The following is a 22,099-nucleotide window of genomic DNA, read 5'->3' as shown; positions in this document are numbered from 1 at the left end:
TCCCTGGCGTTTAGCCTGCCCCCGGGGGATAAAAAGGCTGTAATGGTGGCAGGGGGTGGGGGCATTGGCTTGCCCATTTCAGGAAGCCCCCACCCGAAAAAAATGCACCAAAGATAATCCCTGGCGTTTAGTGGGCTTTCTGCCCTCCTGGGGGCAGATTGGGGGCTACTGTCCCATCTGCCTCCCAGGGGGAGCAGAAAGACTGAATTTATCCCATTTCATTATGGGGGGAGTGAAGGCCCTTGCCCAAGGGGCATCTCCTCCCTGCTTGGTGTCTAGTGGGTGGATCCCTGCTAGGCCCCAAGCAGGGATCCACTGGGAGATTCTCCCCTTTCCAATGATACCTCTCCCATCTTTCTACGTGTCAGGGGGCCCCGGATAGCCCCCTGAGAACATAGAAAGTGAAACTGTAATGAGCCTAAAGGCTCATTTCAGTTTCGGTTTCTGTGCAATGACGACAGCGCGACGTGCGCGCTGATCTTCATGGCACAGAAACCAGGGAGGAGGCCTCGGGAGCTGGGGAAGCTCTTCCCCAGCTCCCAAGGACAAAGGGGTGAAAAATAAATCTCTCTGCTGTCTGCAGGAGAGGTATTTCGTGCCCCTGGCCTCATGACAGAATGGTTCCGTCATGAGCACAGGGGCACCAATGCTTATGACGGAACCATTCCTTCATGAGCATCGAAGTGGTTAAAGACACCACCGTGGAAAAGCCAAAGAACTGCCCGCCAGTGACTTAAAAAGCCATAATCTGGCAGGCGGTCTGTTTTGGCTTTGGTGGTGTGGGACTGAGGTGGCAGCATAGTGACCCAGGTCCCACACCGCCAAAGTCATAACAAGGCCCTAAACCATTTTCAGAAAGGTGTTGGCCTGTAAAGGGTTACATTTACTATTTCCACTACAATTTAAACCATTTTGAAAAAAGTGTTGGACACTACAGGAGTTATTGTGAGGAGACGCCTCCCACCCCACCTGATCCACACTACTTACCCTATGTTCCTCCGATGCCTTCCTCATTTTCTTCTAGTCTCCCTCGCCTGATCTGTGAAAATAAAGAAGGGACTTGGATAAATAAAGTACATAGATGCTTAAAAGGGACTACCATTGTCTCCAGCAGAGGGTAGGAGACCCAAGCCTGGCTGACCAATCCCAGGGCTGAAAGGACTGAGAAAAGGGAGTCACAGCAGGAAGGAGACAGAACCATTGGGAAGAAGAAGATCGTTCAGGGAGAAACTAAGGACCTGTGGGTGGAATGCCAGCAGATCTCTCAAAACAGGTGCAGGACAACGCTGACTTTGACGAGGCTCCAGACTTGTGGAGTAAAGAGTGGTGGACCCCCACGGAGGGAGCTGACGAGCAGCTGCAACTCAGGAGAGTTACAGCAGACATGGGTACATGAACATGGGAAAGGGTGGGACAGCTTTAAGGCAGTCAGGGTGGTACCGGTACATAGGCAGGTTCGCACAGCTGGGTGTTGGTATTGTGTTGTTTTTTCTTTTACTTTGCCTTTGTTCCTTAGCCGATATCCTGATTTAAATCTTCCCCTTGCTCTCTCTGTTACAGTTATTTTTTTTTTATTAAAGGACTCTCGAGTTCAAAAAAGTCCCTGCTCTAGGGAAGCTAAACATATCCTATGTTGTGTATCCCTTTACTTCTTTGAGATCCCTAATAAGAGGGAAGGGTGGGAGAGGAAAGTAGCCAACAGGTGTCAGTGTCCACCCTCCTCTAGGTAGTTAAAGGTGAACCTAGCCAGCGATCCAGGGCAGACAAGATTGTGTGAACACCTCTTCACGAGAGTGAGTCGTTCTGACCACAAAATCACCAACTATGGGGTGTGGTGGCAGCTTCTAACTTTTAAGTACCGAAGAAAGTACTCTTATATGGCTGTTAGGGTCATTCTCGACATTGCTAAGTTAGCATGAGCTCTGCTGCCATGATGCTGCTTTTGCGTACGTTACTATATGAATTTATTTTGAAAGACTTTGTTTGTGCCTTTCACATGAGAACTGTCTGCTCTCTGCTTATTCCTGGAGTTTATTCTGAACACAATGTGCAAGGTCGATAAGCATACCCTTGTTATGCTGTTCTGGTCAGTCCCTAGCACCTAGTCAAAACATGCTAAACACAGCTGCACTGCTGGGGACTCGTGCTTTGATATAACGGGGATTGCATGTTGTTCACATGCACTTGGAGAGAGACCTTTCCTTGGAGAAGAGTTATGCTCTTCCTATGATGTACACCATATAGGCTCTAAGGTATGGTAAGGTACAACCCCTATGCACCGAGGTCCTATTTTCCTGCGCATTGTTCTGTTTATGTGAAGAATCCCCGCAACAGTACTCATACTGCCATTTTTTTCTTTTTGAGCTTCTGGCAGAAGTGGATGTGCTGAAAAAGAAGAAAGCAAAGAAGAAGCCACAGAAAACCACACAAGGGCAACCAATTAATGGAAGAGAAGCATTGTTATACATTTAATGTCATAAAGATAATAAAAGATTCCACCACTAAGAAGCACATTTAGCCTCCTCGCTTCTTTTTTCACCCAGTCCTCCCACGTTACATTTAATATTATCACTCCAATCTCAATAATTTTGGGATGGCATTGAACAATAAAGTGTTTATATTTAATATTCCCACTGCACTCTAAACTATTTCTGGGAAGATTTTCGATGCGCAAGGGGTTACATTTAATATTCCCACTTCAATTAAAACCATTTTAGTGAAGGTGTTGGACACTAAAGGGGTTATATATACTATTCCCACTCTAACCTAAACCATTTTAAGGAAGGTGTTGAACACTAAAAGGGCTACAAAATAGTCAATATTATTAATAAACAATTTAAAAGTTTTATAAGTACAACATATCATCACACATTAACAGTAAGCAAGCATATTACAAAGTTACAGACATTATTTCTTAATTCTATTTTGAAAATACATGTATTAATTATTGTACATATATAACATGTAATTATTTTTGATTACACACATAAATATTTATATTATGAATACAATTACGTACTAATAATTTCAATTATGTTTCCTCTACATAGAATAACAAAAAATAAATTATATTTGAAGACAAATTACTAACTAATCCTAAAACTCATCGTTATTAGTAAGTTTGTAAACATAAATTTGTTTAAATACAAACTAATTACATGTAAAACCTAAAAAGTGAAAATATAAAAAATATTTACATTAAATCACCATAATATGTTTATATGTTAATATTTACCTATTTTATGTACAATAATTAATAATACATTTAGTTCTTATTTATTCTTCAACAAAAAACAGAAACATATTCCTTGTGATTATATTTGTAAAAAATACATATACATTTGAAATATACATTTTTAAATTAGTAAATAATCATATCAACATTAAATTTTTTAAACATAAAAAGCATATACAATTTTCAATATTACATTCTTATTCCAAAAATGACAATTATTTTTAAAAATTCTCCAAAATTATTAACTTTATTACACACAATTGCACATTTCTTATAAAAAATTTAAGATAATTTACATGAAAACTAAAATGTTAATATTAATAAACAGATTAAAAATTACCCAATGTAAATATTTTTGAATATATTAAATAACATGCTAACTTTTTAAATTACTAAAAAAATGTACAAAGCATACTAACACAAAGGTTAACATACAACTAAAAGAAAACACTACAAACACCACTTTTAAATTAGCCCATAAAAACAATATAACTTTCAACAATATTTTTACAAGAATATTAAAAACAATATTCTTACCTTCGATATTCCTGTCCAAGATATTTTTGTCATCATGATATTCTTTACCAACTATTTATGTATCGCAATAATTTTAATTTGATACTTTGTCGTAACACCTGTTGCAATACCTGAGGGTCTATTGTACACCTTAAAAGTACAGTCATAACACTTTAGTCACATTCATTTATTCTTTATCTCATACATCTATTTCGTAAAAAAGCAACCCTAGCTGTTATTTTTTAGACTGCAAAAAATGTTGGCTCATTTCACAACAAAACAAATGAACTACTAAGGAAGCCAAAGGGCAATTTCTTTAATTGTGTCCATCAGAGGAAGACCCTTAGGTGACCCTACAAACCACATTCAGCAGCTCGGTCGCTGATCAGATTCAGTCCACCTAATAGCTGCCCTGCTCTTGAACATACAAATTCAGTGCATCTAAAAGGTCTTGCTTATAGCTGAAAATACAGCCCAAACCTCATGGCTTTGCCTACATTTGTTAAAAAATGTACTTTACAAAGACACAAGTTCTTGCAGGTTCCAAACTCTTCTAATTGCTAGAGTGTTGCATATAGCCAGGTAATGACCCAGAGAAGTAAATTAAATCAAGTGGCTATGCGCAGGAAAACTAGTTTCATTTCTTAGAAGGAAAATGAGAAAAAAATAATTTCGATGGAAAACATCTCAACAGAAAAAGCCATGTTATTGGGTATGAATAAACTTTCTGGCTACTAAAGGAGCTGACATTTCCAAGGTCTATGTGCAAAGGCTGACTTAGATAATATAAATGATCTCACTTTATCCCTGTATTATGTCAATGATTCAACTTCTGGGGTTCAGCCCTATTGCAATTCAAGTAGTACTTATTTTGTACTTCTATATAAAACTGTGGGGTAGTTACTGACCTGATAGAGGTGGAAGATAGAATAAAGGTTCTCTGTGCTATAACTGAGGTCTAACAGCACCTACAGTTCTGCTCCTTGTAAACGTAGTATATGTGGTTATCCTTTTGGTAGCTTGGCCAAACATAACTCTGATTACACTACTACAAGAGAGTATGGGTAAGAAGTTCACCGAAGTGAGTTTAAAAATGAATAATGAACCAAAAATAGTCAAAAGGTGTTAAACAACAGTGTGAATGTGGAGCAAGACACCGCTCAGACACAGAAGAGATCTTTTGTACATGAGCTGACACCCTTGTTCTTATCATTGTTGTCATTATGTACATTGAACTCAGAGAAACAAAAAGGTACGGGTATGATGACCTTGAAGTCAGGTCCAGACTACTTTTTTCTTTCCAGTGGCCATTTCCCTGGTGGACTGGAGCCTTTGGAGGCCATATTTTAGGGTAGAGGGCCACTGCCTGAACCTCTGTCCCTTTCTCCAACTTCCCCAGGTAACTACAGCATACACATGGGGCTTCAGGAAAGAGAGATAGGAAAGAGGGAAAGAAAAGTGAAAGGAGAGATAGATGAGAGCGAGTAGGGAAGGAGCAGGGCTGGTTTAACATTTTTGCCAAGGTTGTTTTTGGTTCCCATTCTGGCCTTGCCTGAAGCCTCCTCCTAAAGCTGCCTTGCCTAATATTACAGGAACATTAATGTTCCTTGAATCGTAGGAGAAGCTATTGTGCCCATAACGATTCTTGGTTTTTATTCACACTGTGGTTTAACATTTTTCTGTTACTGCAGGCCAGTGTGCAAAGTTGGGACTGCAACGCAATCTATGTTTTTTGCACATCAACACCTCCGTGTCCCAAATGCATTTTGAGCTGCAACCGATGTACATAACAAACTGCAGCACAAAACGCCCATTTGGTAGTACTCACAGAGTCCTTCCTCATTAATGTTCCTAGTGTCTGTGTGAATGTAGCTATGGAGGCCTGCAAGGGACAGCAGGCCTTGGAATTGGAAAAATGCCTTCCGACTACAGCCTCTCTCCCTCAAGGGACAGGCTACATTCAGAAACAATAAATGTTATGTTGCAAGAGGACACGTCTGCTCTCTCCCTCCAAACCTCCGAAGCCCGGGCTTGGCGCAGAGAGCCTCCACTTTGCATATTGCAACTGCCTGCCATTACAGGTCAGTGTCTGATAAATGGTCCACAAATTTCTGGCCTCTACCTGGCTTGCAGACACATCGCACGCACCCTGAGGGCCGGGTATGGTCCAAGGAGATAAATAAACGGGATGCGAACAGCTCATGACCAATCCCAGATAGTAGTTGACCTGTCCGTATGAGTTCTTCCATGTATAGTGTTCGGCCTCAGCAACAAGGCTGCAAGCGAATGGATAGGCCAAATGGTTTATGCGCCCCCTAAAGAAAGCACTGAGTATAAGGGTCGACCAAGGAGATGACCTCAAAGAATGCCTCCATCAGTTTCTGAGGGCCTACAGAAAAATGTCACACAGCACCACAGGATGTGCCCCAGTGGATCTCTTGATTAAGGCTACACGCAAGAGATAGCATCGCCACTAGTTTTCAATGGTGACCGCCCATCGTGGGTATCAAGCTGGTACAAAGGAATGGGAAGGCCATCAATGATCAGGCCAACAGGGACTGTGGAGCCGTGGGCCTGACCCTCCAAATCAGGAATGTGGTCTTCATCAAAGGTCCCATCCAGCAACAAGTTCTGGGCACCATTTAAGAGGGAGTCCTGGCAAGTTGCCAAGATCCAGGGAACCATTGTCACCACTGCCCGACAGGGATCAAAGCATGATCCGGAACATGTCCTGGTTTAAGAGGCGCAGGTACAAGCTGATCTTGCCCAGTTTATCTGGCACGGCAGGAAGCCCAGACTGAAGAGGACGATAGCCATGCTGGCCCCAGAGGCCGGGGGCCTGGGAATCCCTGATCTGCATAAGTATTACCAGGCGGCGCAGCTGCGCTACCTGGTAGAGTGGAGCAAGTGGGAATCTGAAAAGCACTGGCTCTTTCAAGACCAGGCTGTAGCAGGACGCCCACTGCAGGAAATCCCTTTTCTTCCCAAGACGTACAGGCCAGCAAACCTCTACGCTTCATATATCACCTGGGTTCCCTTGGAGGTCTGGGACGCCATCAATGTCACCCATGACCTTATGACGTTTCCCTCCCCACTCACGCCGCTAGTGGATAACCCGGACTTTACCCCGGGTACGGAGAAAGGGACCTTAGCGCACTGGCGCCCAGCAGGATGCCGTTTCCTGTACCACATGTATGGCCCAGAAGGGGTGCTTCCCTTTCCACTTTTCAAACAAGAATATGGCTTCCCCGGAACGCATGCGATACCTCCAGGCGAGGCTTTGGGCACTTCAACCGCAGGTGCGGGAGACCGCAGACAGACGACTCACGCCATCTGAACGGTGGCTAATAACACGCACTTCAGACGCCAAATTTATCTCAGATATCTACAAAATGATACAGACACCGCCAACATACATTCATAATCCGGGCAGGGAGCGCTGGGAGAGGGAGCTGAGCAGGGCCCTTAGCCACATAGAATGGGAGAAGATCTCTTATAGAACACGCCATTCCGCGTACCACACTGGGCTCACTGAGACACTCACGAAAATCACCACATATTGGTATTATACCCCAGAGCGGTTACACGAGATGGATAGAACTAAGGATAAGCTCTGCTGGAGAGGCTGCGGCCAAGTAGGCAACCTGGTACACTTATTATGGGAATGTACTCACCTTCAATCATATTGGGCACAAGTGCTTGACGAGGTAGATAAACACTTCCAAACAGAATTACCACGTCTCCCCGCATATGTTCTGTTAGGGCTTCCTAACCCGCTGACATATCCCTTGCGTTCTCGTAGGGGACGTCAAATAGCCATCGCCTTAGGTTCAGCGGTGCGAAACATCCTTGCACATTGGCGCACCACCACGGTCCCCTCCTCCACGGGCTGGATGCACAGGATGTGGCACGTGCTAGGTACAGAAAAACTGTCCCTCACCTTGGTGGGAGATAAGGACCAATGTGAGGAGCTCTGGCAGCCATTTCGATCCCTGCTACTCACGGAATTTATAGAGATCACTTGCCCCTGATACCTTCGGCTGCTGCGGCTTACAGAGCGAACAGTCACAGATTCCTGAGGCAGCCGCCACTGGAGTGACCTCAAAGACACGGGAGTTGGGTCAGTTGGGGGTGGGCATGAGCACTGGATGGGGGCCGGAAGGGGGAGGGGGGAGAAGCCTAGGGGGGGACGGGTGGGACCGGGGGTTGGGGGGAGTTGTCCATGGGTTGTTCTTGAACGTGATATTGCATATTGCTGTTCTTTCCCAGACTGGGCGGACTTTGTCAGTAGCACCAGGGCCTTCTCGGGCCGGGTTAACCTCTGGTTACCTCCTGTTAGCAAATGCCTGTATGACAAACGTGGATTGTTTCCATTGCAGCAATGTCTGTCAATAAAAATATGTAAACCTAAGAGGTGCAGGTCGCTGAGAGTGCTGAACCGGGAGACCCAACGAAATAGCCTCAAGGACGCTAGGAGGGGGTCTCCTACAACCCGGAGCAGCAGCATAAAGGCGTTCCTGGAGGACGCACCCCTTAGACAGAGGACGGCCTGACAGGGCAATCTGACCAGAGGGAGTGCGATACTCCAAGGGGTGATTGAACAGATAGAAGGGGCTGCACGCAAGGAGCTTGCCAGGGGAGAATACAGCCATACAACCTGCGACCCAACCCAGCTCCCAGTCTAGTCCTCAAAGAATATATGTGAAGGCTAGAAAGTGCAAGCCCTGACAACCATGATGATTTATGATTCGCAAACTAACTTGAGGAGGGCTATAAAGTGCCATCCGGCCTCTTCGTGACTTGCCGCCTCATCGCATGCCCCCAGAGGCCAAGTATTTACAGCCCAATGGGATAAATAAACGAGCTGTGGACTGTTCGCGGCCTCCCCCAGATAGTAGTTGACCTGTCCTGCATATATGGTGCTCGGCCTCAGCAACAAAGCCTGAGATCAATTATAGTATTCAAGCAATAGGTTCATGGCATTTCTAATCGGGAGGAAGAGATGGACACCCCTTTCATGGCTGCTCTTCTTTCCAAATCGTACACTTTAGGAGTCGGAAAGAAATTTCTGATTCCCACAGTACTTTACGCACATTCTGACTTTGGATTTTGCAATCACAAAGCCTGTGATTTTGCATATTCCATTCCTTGCGACCAAGAAATCCCCTTTTTACCTAAGGCCAATATAACCTAATGAGGAATAGTTATCTCTTGCGATGCTTCACTCGTTCAGCACCTGAGAAGGAATGTTTCTCACACATGATTGGCTCCCTAAATTACCCTGGTATTTTTGTCTGTGCTTCCGTACAAATTAGGTTAAACCTGGCAATGTTAGCTCACCTGCCACCCTTATTTGACTTGATCTGTTATTAGATGTATTGCACAATGAGGAAAATGATGGTCACTTTAGAAAGACACTGAAAATGTGCATTTTTTTTCAGCAAGCTGTTTGCTAACTCTATCAGGGCCTACCTACATGCTGCTTGGTGAAACATCTTTTTTTCTGTTTCTAATTTACTCTCTCCATGGTCCCATTTTTCTGTGTAGCTATCTATCAAAGTGCTTAGTGGTGGTTAATCAGCAGCATGTGAGGCTTAAACAATAAAATGACGAGATGAGAGCAAGTATACCGTCATATAAATACATTGAAAAAATGGTTGCTTAAACATATATGTTGTGATGTATTTTTCAGCGCGGCTCATCGTCAAGGGACAGATGCCCGGGGAACCTATCCTGGGGAGCTTGGGCGTGTACATGTGGCCCAACAATTGGAAGCAGAGATTCGGTAAACGTTAGAGCTTTGTTTTTGTTATTACTGGTCAGGCTTTCAGCTGAGGTTACATGGTATACTGTCAGGAAATAGAGTTTTAAATATCGTACTACGAATAGGTGCCTTATTGCTATGATTACTGGGGGTAATCCCCATTACTCTTAGTCCTACTCGTCCTCGACCCAGTCATCACACATGAGGTATTCCACACGACAGGAAACAAAACAGGAAACGCTTTTAGACTCCACCCACCCTCCTGTCAGGTGCTATAACACACCTCACCACCAGAAGCACATCCTGATGTACCAAGCACCAAAGGCCTGGAAAGGGAGGGCGGGCGGGATGTATGACTGGGTCGAGGACGAGTAGGACTAAGAGTAATGGGGATTACCCCCAGTAATCATAGTATTACCTCTACGTCCCTCGTCCTCGACCCAGTCATCACACATGAGGCATACCAAAGCAACCCCCACAAAGGCCTTTGGCACACCACAAACAAAAACAGACCAGACACCAAGGAGTGCAGCAAGACAGAGTTTAATAAACAACAGAAACCAACAGAATCAAACAGGGGGGGAACCCCCGCAGCTTGCAACACTCCAGAACCAAAATTAGGGCGGCCAGACAGAGCACAATTCAAGCGATAATGTCGCACAAAAGTGGACTCGGACGCCCAGGTCCCCGCCCTACAAATCTCCTCAAGGGGAACTCCATGGAAAGCAGCCCAAGAAGCAGACACACCCCTGGTAGATCTCGCCTGAACCCCCGACGTGCAAGGCAAACCAGAGCCCTGGTATGCCAAAGAGATCACAGCCTTGATCCAGCGACCCAAAGTAAGACGAGAGGCAGCTTTACCCCTACGAGCCAAACCAAAGGTCACAAAGAGGGAGTCAGAAGACCGAAACCCAGCAGACCGTGCAACATAGACAATGCATTCCTCACATCCAAAAAATGGAGCAAGATGTCAGAAGGCGAGGAAGGAGAAGGACAGAGAGAAGGAAGAATCAACTCCTGGGAGGAATGGAAACGGGAACGAACTTTAGGCAAAAACCCGGGGTCCAAAGAAAGGACCACTGCGTCGTCCAGAAACCTCAAAAAGGGGGGAGAACAACATAATGCCGTAAGCTCGCCCAACCTCCGAGCAGAAGTAACAGCCACCAAAAAGGCCACCTTGAAAGACAGGAATTTCAATTCTACGGACTCCAAAGGCTCAAAGGGAGGGGACTGCAAGGCACCCAAAACCAAAGAAAAGATCCCAAGGAGGAACCAGAGAGCGGACAGAAGGAGCAGAAAGAGAGAAACTCCGAAACAGACGGGAAACCAACAACCCGTCCGAAGGCAGAAGAGAAGCCAGATCCCGAAAGGCCCGGATAGCAGCCCACTGACCCTTCAAAGTGGACAGAGCATAACGCTTCTGAAAGCCATCCAAAAAAAATTGCAGAACAGAAGAAACATCACAGGAGGCAGGGGATAGGCCCAGGGCAGCACACCAAGAAGAAAAGGAAGCCCAGTGCTTGGAATAGGAGGACAGAGTGGACTTCCGACGAGAAGCCTGCATCACAGTGATGAGGTGGTCGGGCAAACCCCGGACCTCAAGAGACAGCCATTCAACCTCCAGACCGCCACTGTGAGAGGAACTAACAGGGAGAGAGACGGGGAACCCAGAGGAGACGGGTAGCGGGACAGGATCCACGGAGGGCACACCGCCAGACTCAGCAGCAGAGGAAACCAGGAGCAGCGAGGCCAATAAGGGAGAACATCCACCACCTGAGCCCCCACCCGCTGAAACTTCAGCAAGAAAGCAGGGATCAGAGGAAAGGGGGGAATTAATAGAGGAACCAAGGAGGCCAAAGGACAGACAAGGCATCCACTCCCCAAGCCCCCAACTCCGGTGTCCTGGAGCAGAACAGGGGAAGCAGGGCATCGGCCCGGGAGGCAAACAGGAGCCCCGAACCTCCGGCAGAGCAACCGGAAAATCCGAGGGGCGAGACACAGGGAGAGAGAGGACGGGAACCTCCGACTCAAGGAATCTGCAACCACGTTGTCCACACCCCGAATGTGCAGAGCAGAGAGGGCCAACAGATGACACTCGGCCCAACTCGCAATTGCACACGCCACCAAGTTCAGGGAAAGGGAGCGGGTACTGCCCTGGTGGTTGATGTAGGTCACAGTCACAGTGTTGTCCGACCTCACCAACACGTTGCACCCGAGAAGACGATCCTTGAAAAGGCAAAGAGCCCTCTCCACCGCAGACAGCTCCCTCCAATTCGAAGAACGGCGCGACTCCGAAGGAAGCCAACGCGCCTGCACCGCCCAAGGGCCCAAAGTCGCACCCCATCCGGAATCGCGGGCATCCGTTGTCAACACCAAGGGGGGCGGAGGATGGAACCACATGCCCTTCGAAAGATTTGAAGAATCCAGCCACCACTGGAGAGCAGACACCAACTCATGAGACACAGGCACAGGTATCGAGAAGTCCTGGACAGGAAAGGGTACCCAACGCTGAACATGCCACAACAGAGGCCGAAGATGAACCCTGGCCCAGGGCACCGTGAACACAGTGGCAGACATGTGGCCCTGAACCACCAGCCACTGCAGGAGAGGAGCCGAATCCCAGGAAAGCAACTTTCTCAGCAAAGACTGAAGACACAGAATCCTGGACTCCGGGAGAAAGACCTTGCCCCGAACAGAGTCGAACACAGCCCCAATGAAGGTCCTCCGAGTGGCAGGGTCCAGGTGACTCTTTGGCAGATTGACAAGGAAACCATGACCTCCGAGCGTACGCATGGTCAAGGAAAGGTGGCGAGACATGACCTCCGGAGACGGAGCCCGCAGCAGCCAGTCATCCAGGTATGAAAACACGGACAGCCCCAGGAGATGGAGATGAGCCACCAAGGGAGCCGCCACCTTGGTGAACACCCTGGGGGCAGACCGGAGACCAAAGGGAAGGACACAGAACTGCCAGTGATGACCCTCCAGGCAGAAGCGCAGGAACTGCTGATCCCCCAACGCCATCAGAACATGGGGGTAGGCATCCTGGCGATCGAGCGAGGTGAACACCCAACCCTCCTGGATCAGGGGAATCACCTTCTGCAAAGTCTCCATCTTGAATGGGATCTTCCGCACAAAGAAGTTCAGGGCCCGAAGATTGATGACAACACGGAAACCCCCCGTGACCTTCGGGACCACAAAGACGATGAAATATGTCCCCAGCCCACGTTCCAGGGGGGGAACCGGGACAATCGCCAGCTTGTTGAACAGAACTTGAACACCCTCCAGCAACGCCAGTCGGTGAGACGGGTCCGAAGGCAATGGGGTCACCACAACACCCGAGGGAGGCGGAGGAGACAGGAACTCTATCCGGTAACCCCTGGAAAGAACATCCAGCACCCACTGGTCGGAGGTCGTCAGCAGCCAAGCATGGAGGAACATCCGCAGTCTCCCACCAACCGCGGGCTGACCACCAACGAGACCGGGCACCGGAACGGCGTAGTCAGGAACGAGGAGCGCCAGACCCACCATCCGGCGGGGCTTCTTCTGGAACCTCCTCGGAAAGGACCTACGAGCACCCAGCTGGCCTTTAAACGAGGACTGCTGAAATCTGGAAGGCTGGCGAAAGGACCTGGCATTCGAGAAGGAGGACCCCTTATGAGAAGGAGTAGGATGGAACGACAACGAATGCTTCCTCTCCTTGAAGACCTTATGGAGCTTGTCCTCCAGGGCGTCCCCAAAAAGATGAGTACCAGAAAACGGCAATCTCAAGTCCATAGAGCATTGTGCAGCATCCGTCTTTCAACCCCGGAGCAGCAAGTTCCGACGGGCAGCAACAGAGGAACCACAAGACATAGCAGAAGCCCTGACGGAGTCAAAGGCTATGTCCGAAAGGAACTCCGCCTGACGTTCCATAGAGTCCAGCAACTCCGGACAACTGCCCCCCTCCTGCATTGCAGAAAACAAAGTCTTGAAGTCAGCCAGCAAAGACTGCGCAACATATGCACCATACACTCCCAACCGAAGGGCCAGGTGAGACCCAGCATAGGACTTCTTCAGAGCAGAGTCCATCTTTGTTATCTACGCCATCCTTCAGGATATTATCATCCGCCATGGAAGGCCGACACACCAGAGAAGCAACAATCGAGTCCACCTGCACCGAATTGGGCAGGGCAACCTCCACATCCTGCAAAGGATAGAGTTTAGACATAAATCTGGGCATCGCAATATGGTCCGGGTCCTTCCATTCCTTAAGGAGGACATCCATGACAAAGGGGTGGACAGGCATGGAAGAAGCCACAGGCTTCCGAAACTGTGGCAGAACAGCATCCTGGGAGGTGCCGGGCACAGAGTCCTCAGGGAAACCCATATTCTCACGAACATGAGAAAGAAGATCAGGCATCAGCTCCTTGGAAATGTACTTTCCCTTGAGATCCACAGCGCCCAAGGTAGACTCATCCGAGGAAGCAGAGGAAGAAATATCCGAATATAGGGCAGCAGCAGCCTCAGAACGACTCCCAGCACTCTTCCTGGAAGCCTTGAGATCAGACAGCGTCTCCAGAATCAGGCGCTTCAGACGCTTAGTGTCATCCCCACGGGCACCCCCAGCAGCTGGAGCATAATCCCCACTGTCCGAGGAGGAAGAGGAACCACCAAACAGGAGAGACATGCTTTCTCTTCCTGTGGTGTTTCCCCATAGTAAAGCAGCACCCACGAGTCACAGCAACCAGCAAATAGAGCAGACTCGGGACGCACAGCAGCACCACAAGACGGACACAGGAAAGAAAGGAACTCCTGACTCCCGCCAAATAAAGGAGGAAACACTCACCCAACAGCTGATTACCCGCGAAAACCGATGAGGAAGAAGGAGGGGTCGAAGACGAGCGTCCAAGCAGCGGCCGCCGAAGGAAACATCCTGAAGGCACTGAGTCCGAAGGAAAAACGATGACGTCACCGTCCCAAACATCTCGACCAATCAGGAAAGGAAGACAGGCATCCCGGAGCCACCCAGGCGCCGGCACAGGCAAAAATGAGGAGCAGAGGCCGGAAACGGCCTCCCAGCCGACGTCCCGACACACCAGCCCCCGCATCGCAAAGGAGAAACGGCCCCCGCACTCCAGAGGTAACCCGAACAGCAGGAAGGACGTCTCCGAATCTCAGGAGGCGAGCGCGCCCAGCACACCAGCGCAGACAAGGCCAGGACGTGAGGAGCAGCGGCATGCCAGGTCCAAGCAGTGGCCAGTCCAACGTAGACGATAGAAGCGAATCCAGTGAGAGCGTCCAGCAGAGACAGCCCCGGGGCACCCCACACGCGCCCGAACCAGCCCATAGGAGGCCAGGAATCCAGGAAGCCACCAAAGACAGGAAGAAATCCACGGGGACCCGAGAAGCCCCGCAACCAGGAAAGCACAGGAAGCCCAGCAGCCCGACTTTCAAAATCCCACGGAGGTCCACGAGCACCCCCAAGGCCCAGCAAAGGAGGAAACCACAGGACAGGCGTTGCAGGTAAGTGCCCAAGCGTCACCCATCAGAATTCCATCCGACAGGAAACAAAACAGGATGTGCTTCTGGTGGTGAGGTGTGTTATAGCACCTGACAGGAGGGTGGGTGGAGTCTAAAAGCGTTTCCTGTTTTGTTTCCTGTCGTGTGGAATACCTCATGTGTGATGACTGGGTCGAGGACGAGGGACGTAGAGGTAACGTAAAGGTAACTATGTATAAGAAGGTATAGATTTACTATTCCGAATTCCACACATTTGTACCTTGATGACATATTGCTTTATAGTAAGTCTATATTTACCTATATAGTCTTAATTTCATATATGTTTACAAGCGATATTCTGGGTACAACATTTTTGAAACACAATATATTTACAGCCGCGGCCCGTGCAGGTAAGAGTGGTGGGGCCAGGTGGGCGGGGATTTCGACAAACAACAACAAGGGAACATTTATTATTTATTTAGTTTTCCCTCGTGGTCTGTCGAATCCCCTCCCCCCTCCCCCAACCCAGCTGCACCGATCTTATCTGCATGGGCCGGTCCTGTATTTTTATACTTGATATTCTGACCCACACCAGGTTACATATGCACATTTACTTGCAGTAGTCTCTACTGACTTCAATTTAATTGTGTGACAGTAAATGAGCCACTCATGAGTCACACGCACTTTCCAAATGCTGACGGTCTAAATTTTCCTGTCACGTATGCATGTACCATCAAGCCAACTACAACATAGCTGGTGCACCTCTACAGCTATCATTCATACAACAACTTCTGCCCTACCTATATACATATAGAAACCCTGCATTTTATGGTAATCCTTTTCTGCACTATAATTTATCTGCAGTCAACCATTTCCATCTGCCAAACAGAAACAGGATCATGGACCATCCAATCAGTGCAAGCAAGGCAAATAATGTATTTTTGCTAGTATAAATTAAATTTTCCAGAACGCTCTCCTTTTGGATGCCTCTGTTGAAAGTGGAGGGTAACAAGCTTCCAAAAGATCAAGTTAAAATTGAACTATACATTTTCACTGTTCACCTGGAAAAGACTGAGTTTTCATAGTTTAATAAGTAATTATTTAGAATTGTGGATCAGCTTAGTGCCTAGAATACTCATTCTGGAATGTTATGTTAAAAAATAGCAGAAAGGTGAAGTCTGACTTACTTCAAATCACAATAGGGTATTTGACTGTGTATCCGGGAAAGAACATCTCATCTGATTTGTTGGCAAATTCAGATTTTAATTTTTATTTTGGTCCAGATTTATAATTATAGTGAATGGTTTTCAGTACCTATCTACATCATCACTTGTGCCTTATATTCGGTTTCAGATCTCAGCCATCACTTGAATATCAACAGCCAAAAATCAATTACCGACATGACTTTGATCTTTTGACACTTCAGAGGTCCATCAATAGTCCAGCAAACAACAAAAGGGCAAATCCATACATGCAGACAACCTACAAAGAAGCATTTTCCCTTCCATGTTATGATTTTGGTAGGTATACCGTTGTTTTTGGTGATCCACTTTTATGAGCCTTGCATAATGTAATAAAAAATAAATGGTTAATTAAGTAGCAATTCCAGTACTATGGGGCTGATTATGATGGCGGTCAGATCGTTTTGGGATTGGGACCGTCCGACAAGAAAGCGCCAGTGCCAACCACCGAATTACGATCTGACTGCCATGTAGACAGTTCGGAAACAGGCCTTTTTGCATTTAGGCTTGCACTGCGGCCCGGAAAAGGGCTGCAGCACAAGCCTCAATGCAAAAAGGCATGTTTAGAAACATCACTGCACCGTGTACCAGACACCATTGATGTAGAAGAGGCCCAGGGGGGACGGGGGCCCTGCTAGGGACCCCCAAAGTCGATTTCTGTCTGCCTTTTCAAGGCGGTCGGATCCTGATCAAAAGGCAGAGGGAAAGGGACATAGTAATCCCAATGGCAGTCCCTGTGTAGGCACTTCTGCCATTCATGTCCGACCGCCGCCCCGACAGGATCTCTGATCCTGTCAGAGGTGGCAGTCATTCTCCCGCCCGCAGCCCTCCGGCCGCCAACATCATAATCCGGCGGTCGGACCACAGCCCTGGATGTCGAGTAGACTGCCATCAACGGCCTGTCGGTGGCAGTCCGTACGATATCGTGCCCAAAGTTCTAATTCATACAGGTACATGTTTATTGATCACAGCTTGCCACAAAAAAAGAGAAAATGTCAACCCTTTAAACAGAGAGAAAACCAAATACAAAATCATAAAAACAAAATACTAGTTACTTAATGTTCAGTGTTGTACCTCTGTTTCTGTATCTAGTAGAATTCTGCTATTGTCACATGATCTGACTAGTCCTTGAACAATTCTATTTCTGACAATCGCAAATATTCCATTTCCATTGCTCCTCGGTCCGTTCTGATTCACCAACTCAAAATATGAGCTAGATATTCACACCATATTTGTTCCATCCTAGCCCATAAGCTCATTTTTCTATATTAGCATCTCTCCAATTCAACTGTGTTCCACATGTCTGTTGTACATTTTTAAAAAAGAGGTGAATAACTTTGCTTCTATCTTTTACTCATTACAGCAAACATACCAAAGAATAAGAGGTAATTATGCAATTTTCAGACTAGTGTAGAATTAGAAGCAATCTGAGTAGCGCAGTTTTATTTTTAATTACGACCCTTTCTCCCCTTGCCCATTGCAAAATATCTGTTATTTTGCCCAAGGAATCAGTCAGATGAGGATAATGAACATCATGTGTTTTCACCTGTCTATTGTCATCTGGCATCTTGTTACACTAGGAGTTGGCCTTCAGGCATCGGCTTCACTGGGGTATCATAAATATGAAATGTTGACTAATTAAGATACCTTCTTATATTCCCCCACTCAGTAAAGTATACAGTTTTACACATAGTACCTGAAATTCTTCTCAGATAAAAATTATGCCTGTCTGTTTCTATTCCTGTATCATCATCATCAATAGTCTACTCTGCTGATGGCTCTAATTTGCAATATCTATTTGCCACCTGCCATTTGTGGGTCAGGTCACAGAAACAATATTCCCCCAGAAATATGCTACTGAAAGACTCCCTTCTGAAGAGTATTCAAAGCTGTAACCAGAGATATTGAAAACAAATCTGTACATTGGAGGTCTATATTCAGCCCCAGAAATTCAAAGTTTGCCGTCAGCCAAGGGTTGACCAAGTTGATGTATATCTTATGGAGTCCATCACTCAACCCGCTCCCCCGGGCACCTCAACCAACCTAGTACAGGCTGTCAAGAACTTCTCCACCTGGATCACCGATTGCGCTGACAGTGTCACCCCCACCAAGATCACAAAGCCCAAGAGATCCTCCAAACAAGCCAGCTGGTATACAACGAAACTGAGAACTACTAAAAGCAAGTGCAAGTGGCTTTGAAAGGAAGTGGCGAACGAGCAAGGAGACCACAAACCTAGCCTCTTTCAAATAGACCCTCAACCAACACAACCAACTATTCAAAAAGATGAAAAGGAGTGCCTCGCCAACCTCATTGAAGCCAATTCAACCCATTTTAAAGAACTATTCAACATCGTCAGAGCGTTCTCAAACCCCTCAACCACAGGAAACATCACCACCTCTTCCCAGGAACTCTGTGACACCCTGGTGGATTTCTTCCACAACAGGATCTCCACCTTCTACCAAAACTTCCGAACCCAAACCACCGCTGCCAACATCCTCACCACTCCCACAGACGCTAACACCGACTACCTACTGACCACCAGGAACCAGCTAACCATAAACAACACCACTGAAATCATAAACTTGGCAGCTCAGGAGATCCGTGTTCCCACCACATTTTCAACGTAGGAAGCTTGTCGATCCGCAACCAACTCACCACCATCTTCAAAGCGTCCATTAACACTTTTCCCAAAGAATGGAAACACACAGAAGTCAAACCCCTTCTCAAGAAACCATCTGACAACCCCAGCAAGCTCAAGAACTACTGTCCCATCTCTCTGCTCCCCTTCCCCACCAAAGTCCTTGAAAAAGTCATCAACCACCAACTCTCAGAACACCTGGAGAACAACAATCTTCTGGACATTTCCCTGTCAGGATTCCGCACCAACCACAGTACTGAAAATTCTCTGAACGCCGTTACCGACTACATCAAAGCCCTCCTTGACCAAGGAGAATTAGTGACCTGGATCCTCGACCTCTTAGCGGCATTTGACACTGTATCCCACCACATCCTTATCAAGATACTGCACTACATTGGAATTCAAGGAGACACCCTCCTAGACAGCCACACACAATGGGAACTAAGGTGTGTCTCAAGGGTCCATCTCTGGCAGAATGGGAGGAAGGAGCTAGTCACAGCTTCACTTACACCTGAATAGGTTGTGTCCTGTCCACACAAAAAGGAGTGCCTACCCCCCTGTAGTGAGTCTGAGGCCAGGGCAGGAAGGGAAGGCATCTGGGCACTGCAAAGGCATGTCTTTTAATTCTCTCCCACTTCAAAGGCACAACTGGGTAAAAGTACTGGAAATCAGACATCACCACTTTAGTACACTTCTGGACCTGTGGATACTCTGCCCGGAAGAAGGGCTGCTGTGCTGCTGAAAGGACTGTAACTCCACTGGACTGACACTTGGAAGGAGCTGCTGCCTTGCTGTGCTGACCTGCTGGCCTCTTGCCTGGAGATGGACAAGTGGACCTGGAATACATCTTGAACCCAGGAACCCAGAGTAACTCAAAGAGCTAGTCTGCTGGCCTCTTGCTCTGAGTCTTCAGGGACATAACAGGATCCCCACAGTTCCTGGGCATTTTTTCCACATGTTCCTAACTGCCCAAGAGGCGCCACTCAGGTCCTTGGCCCTTGGTTTGGTTCTCAAGCTTTTAAATTCAAGCTTTGGACTCTTTGTGACTCAAACTGGCCCGTTCACACCAGAACTGTGCCGCTCGCACTGGAAATCAGCGCGAGTCGCTATACGTTCCTCTCTTCGCACAGGAAGCATTGTCTGTCCACATGAATCATCACTGCAAGGCTCCAGCCCGACAGTCCGTGGTGCCTGGCCTGCTCTGCCGACCATCGCCAGAGAGATTCTCCTTGCTCCCGGCAAACTTCTTCCTCAAGAACGGAACTCTTGGCACAAAATTTGAAAAGGTAAAACTTCACCGGGACTCATCTGGATCTGGATCTGACCTGCGCTCCATCGCAGTCAGCCTGAACTTTTGGCTTTGACTCGGTGTAGAGTTACCAGATAGCCACAGTTGGTACTTTCTGTTTCTAGGTGCTATTTTGTAGTTTATTGTTTAAAAATTCATGACTCCAGTTCTACTGATTGGATTTTGTCATTTTTGTTTTGCTTTATTATTACATTTTGCTCTATTTTCCTAACCTGGTGTGGGATCGTTTTATGTAGGGTTTTCACTGTGTTACTGTTTGAAGTGTTGCACAAATACTTTACACATTGCCTCTAAATTAAGCCTGGCTGCTCTGTGGCAAACTACCAGATGATGAGCACAGGTTAATTTAGGGTTTGCCTGTCACTTACCATGACTAGGATTGTGGTTGCTGCTTGACTAGGGCACATACCCCAGTCAACCCGTAACCCAATTTCTAACATGCACCTTCAGCACAAGCCCCTGGAGAGCTGTGGCCATTCTTGGGAGGTCCTTGGCTGCGAAGAAAATGTGTGAATCTTCTCCAAATCCCATGCTTCTGTTGGGTCCGTGAAAAGAAGGAAACTCCCCTTGTGTGTGACTCAAACGTAGGCCGGGAACAGCAGGGTTGATTCCAGGCCCATTTCATGGAGTCTTCCTTTCACGCTCATAAACAAAGTCCTGTGCCTCTGCACAGCCAAAGTGTACTCCGGTAAAATAAGGCCTTGCTGTTGTCTACCTCATAGTGTCCAGCCTGCCTAGCCACACGCAGGATATTGTCTCTTTCCTGAAAATGTAGCAGCTTGGTCACCCCTGGATGAGGGGGAGCCCCCATCGGCAGCGCCTCGTCCCTACCCAGTGCGCCCTCTCCAACGAGAAGAAGGTGGGCAGACCACGGAGCGTCACTGTCTTCTTCAAACTTCCTTCCAAGTAGGTGACCATATCCTGATGCTCCACGCCCTCTGGCAAGCCCGCCATGCAGATATTGCTGCAGCTGGCCTGTCCCTCTGTGTCCTCAGCCCTGCCATTAAGGATTCTGATATGGTCTGATATTTTGTGCACCTGTTTTGAAGATCTGCCGTCTGGGCCTGTAGCTGTCGATGAAAGGTTTCCATTTGCTTCACAGCTTCTTTTGATCCTCGCAATGCATTCCCAACTCCAATGCGACCTCATCTATCTTGGTCTCCAGGGACGTGCTGGAAGAGATCACTGCTGCCAGGATCTGTGCAACTTGGCCTGCGCTGAGTGCTGTGGCCGCCATTAGGTGTATTGATTTGTCCCCTTCCTTCTACCTGGCCTCCTCCATTGTCTGCTCTTTCGCATTCATGTAGGGCGCCGCAAGCAACGTCAGCCTAATCGATCAGAGCTTTCCTATTGGGTGATCAGCAGCGTGATGTCTCACCTCACCTCTTTTCGGTCACTATTCTTCCACCACGGTGTCCTGTATGGTGCAGTTTGAGGCTAGGACCCCCGCTGTAGTGCAGACCCCAGGCATGCAGCGCTCTTGCCCATTGGTCTCAGCGAAGCAGCACAGGCAGCCACCCAGCCTCGAGAAGTCCAAACTGCAGCAGTGAAGATCTCCATGTGGGCAAGGCCTTCGGCATCTAGGCTCCTCATGAGATCAGTTGCATTTCACTCCCCCATATGAGGCCTCACTCAGTCATGCACCTTGTGGGCTTCCTTGGGTGTGTGTCATTGCTCCGCATGGGGCTTGGGCAGCCCGCTTGTTCACCTGTTCGGTATGCCAGCACGAGCAGTCACCCACCTCCCACGGTCAACCTCAAAGAGGTTGCCTCCTTCGCCGACGGTTAGGAGCACGATGCAAGGTCCACTTCAAGGGGACCTCAGCAACTGCCCCGAGTTCGCACGGAAGGGTCCCCATGTACTAATCCTGCGCAGGCCCTCACGGCGGTTTGCCCAGCCCATTGGTGTAGCAGTCCC

At 47.7% G+C, this 22,099-nt stretch overlaps 1 protein-coding gene across 1 annotated transcript in view; it reads left to right on the top strand.

Moving 5' to 3' along the window:
• The window catches only part of SPMIP3 (sperm microtubule inner protein 3), a 59,874-nt gene that overhangs the window by 12,642 nt on the left and 25,133 nt on the right, over positions 1-22,099 (top strand). The window contains exons 2-3 of the mRNA XM_078646902.1: positions 9,444-9,536; positions 16,347-16,513. Coding sequence (XP_078503028.1) covers positions 9,444-9,536; positions 16,347-16,513 — 260 coding nt within the window. The remainder of the gene's footprint in view (positions 1-9,443; positions 9,537-16,346; positions 16,514-22,099) is intronic.

Source organism: Lissotriton helveticus, chromosome 6 (assembly GCF_964261635.1).
Source record: "Lissotriton helveticus chromosome 6, aLisHel1.1, whole genome shotgun sequence".
In the NCBI taxonomy this organism is placed as follows: Eukaryota; Metazoa; Chordata; class Amphibia; order Caudata; family Salamandridae; genus Lissotriton; species Lissotriton helveticus.
Note: the sequence above shows the minus strand (reverse complement) of the source record. Positions and strands in the feature narration are given on the sequence as shown.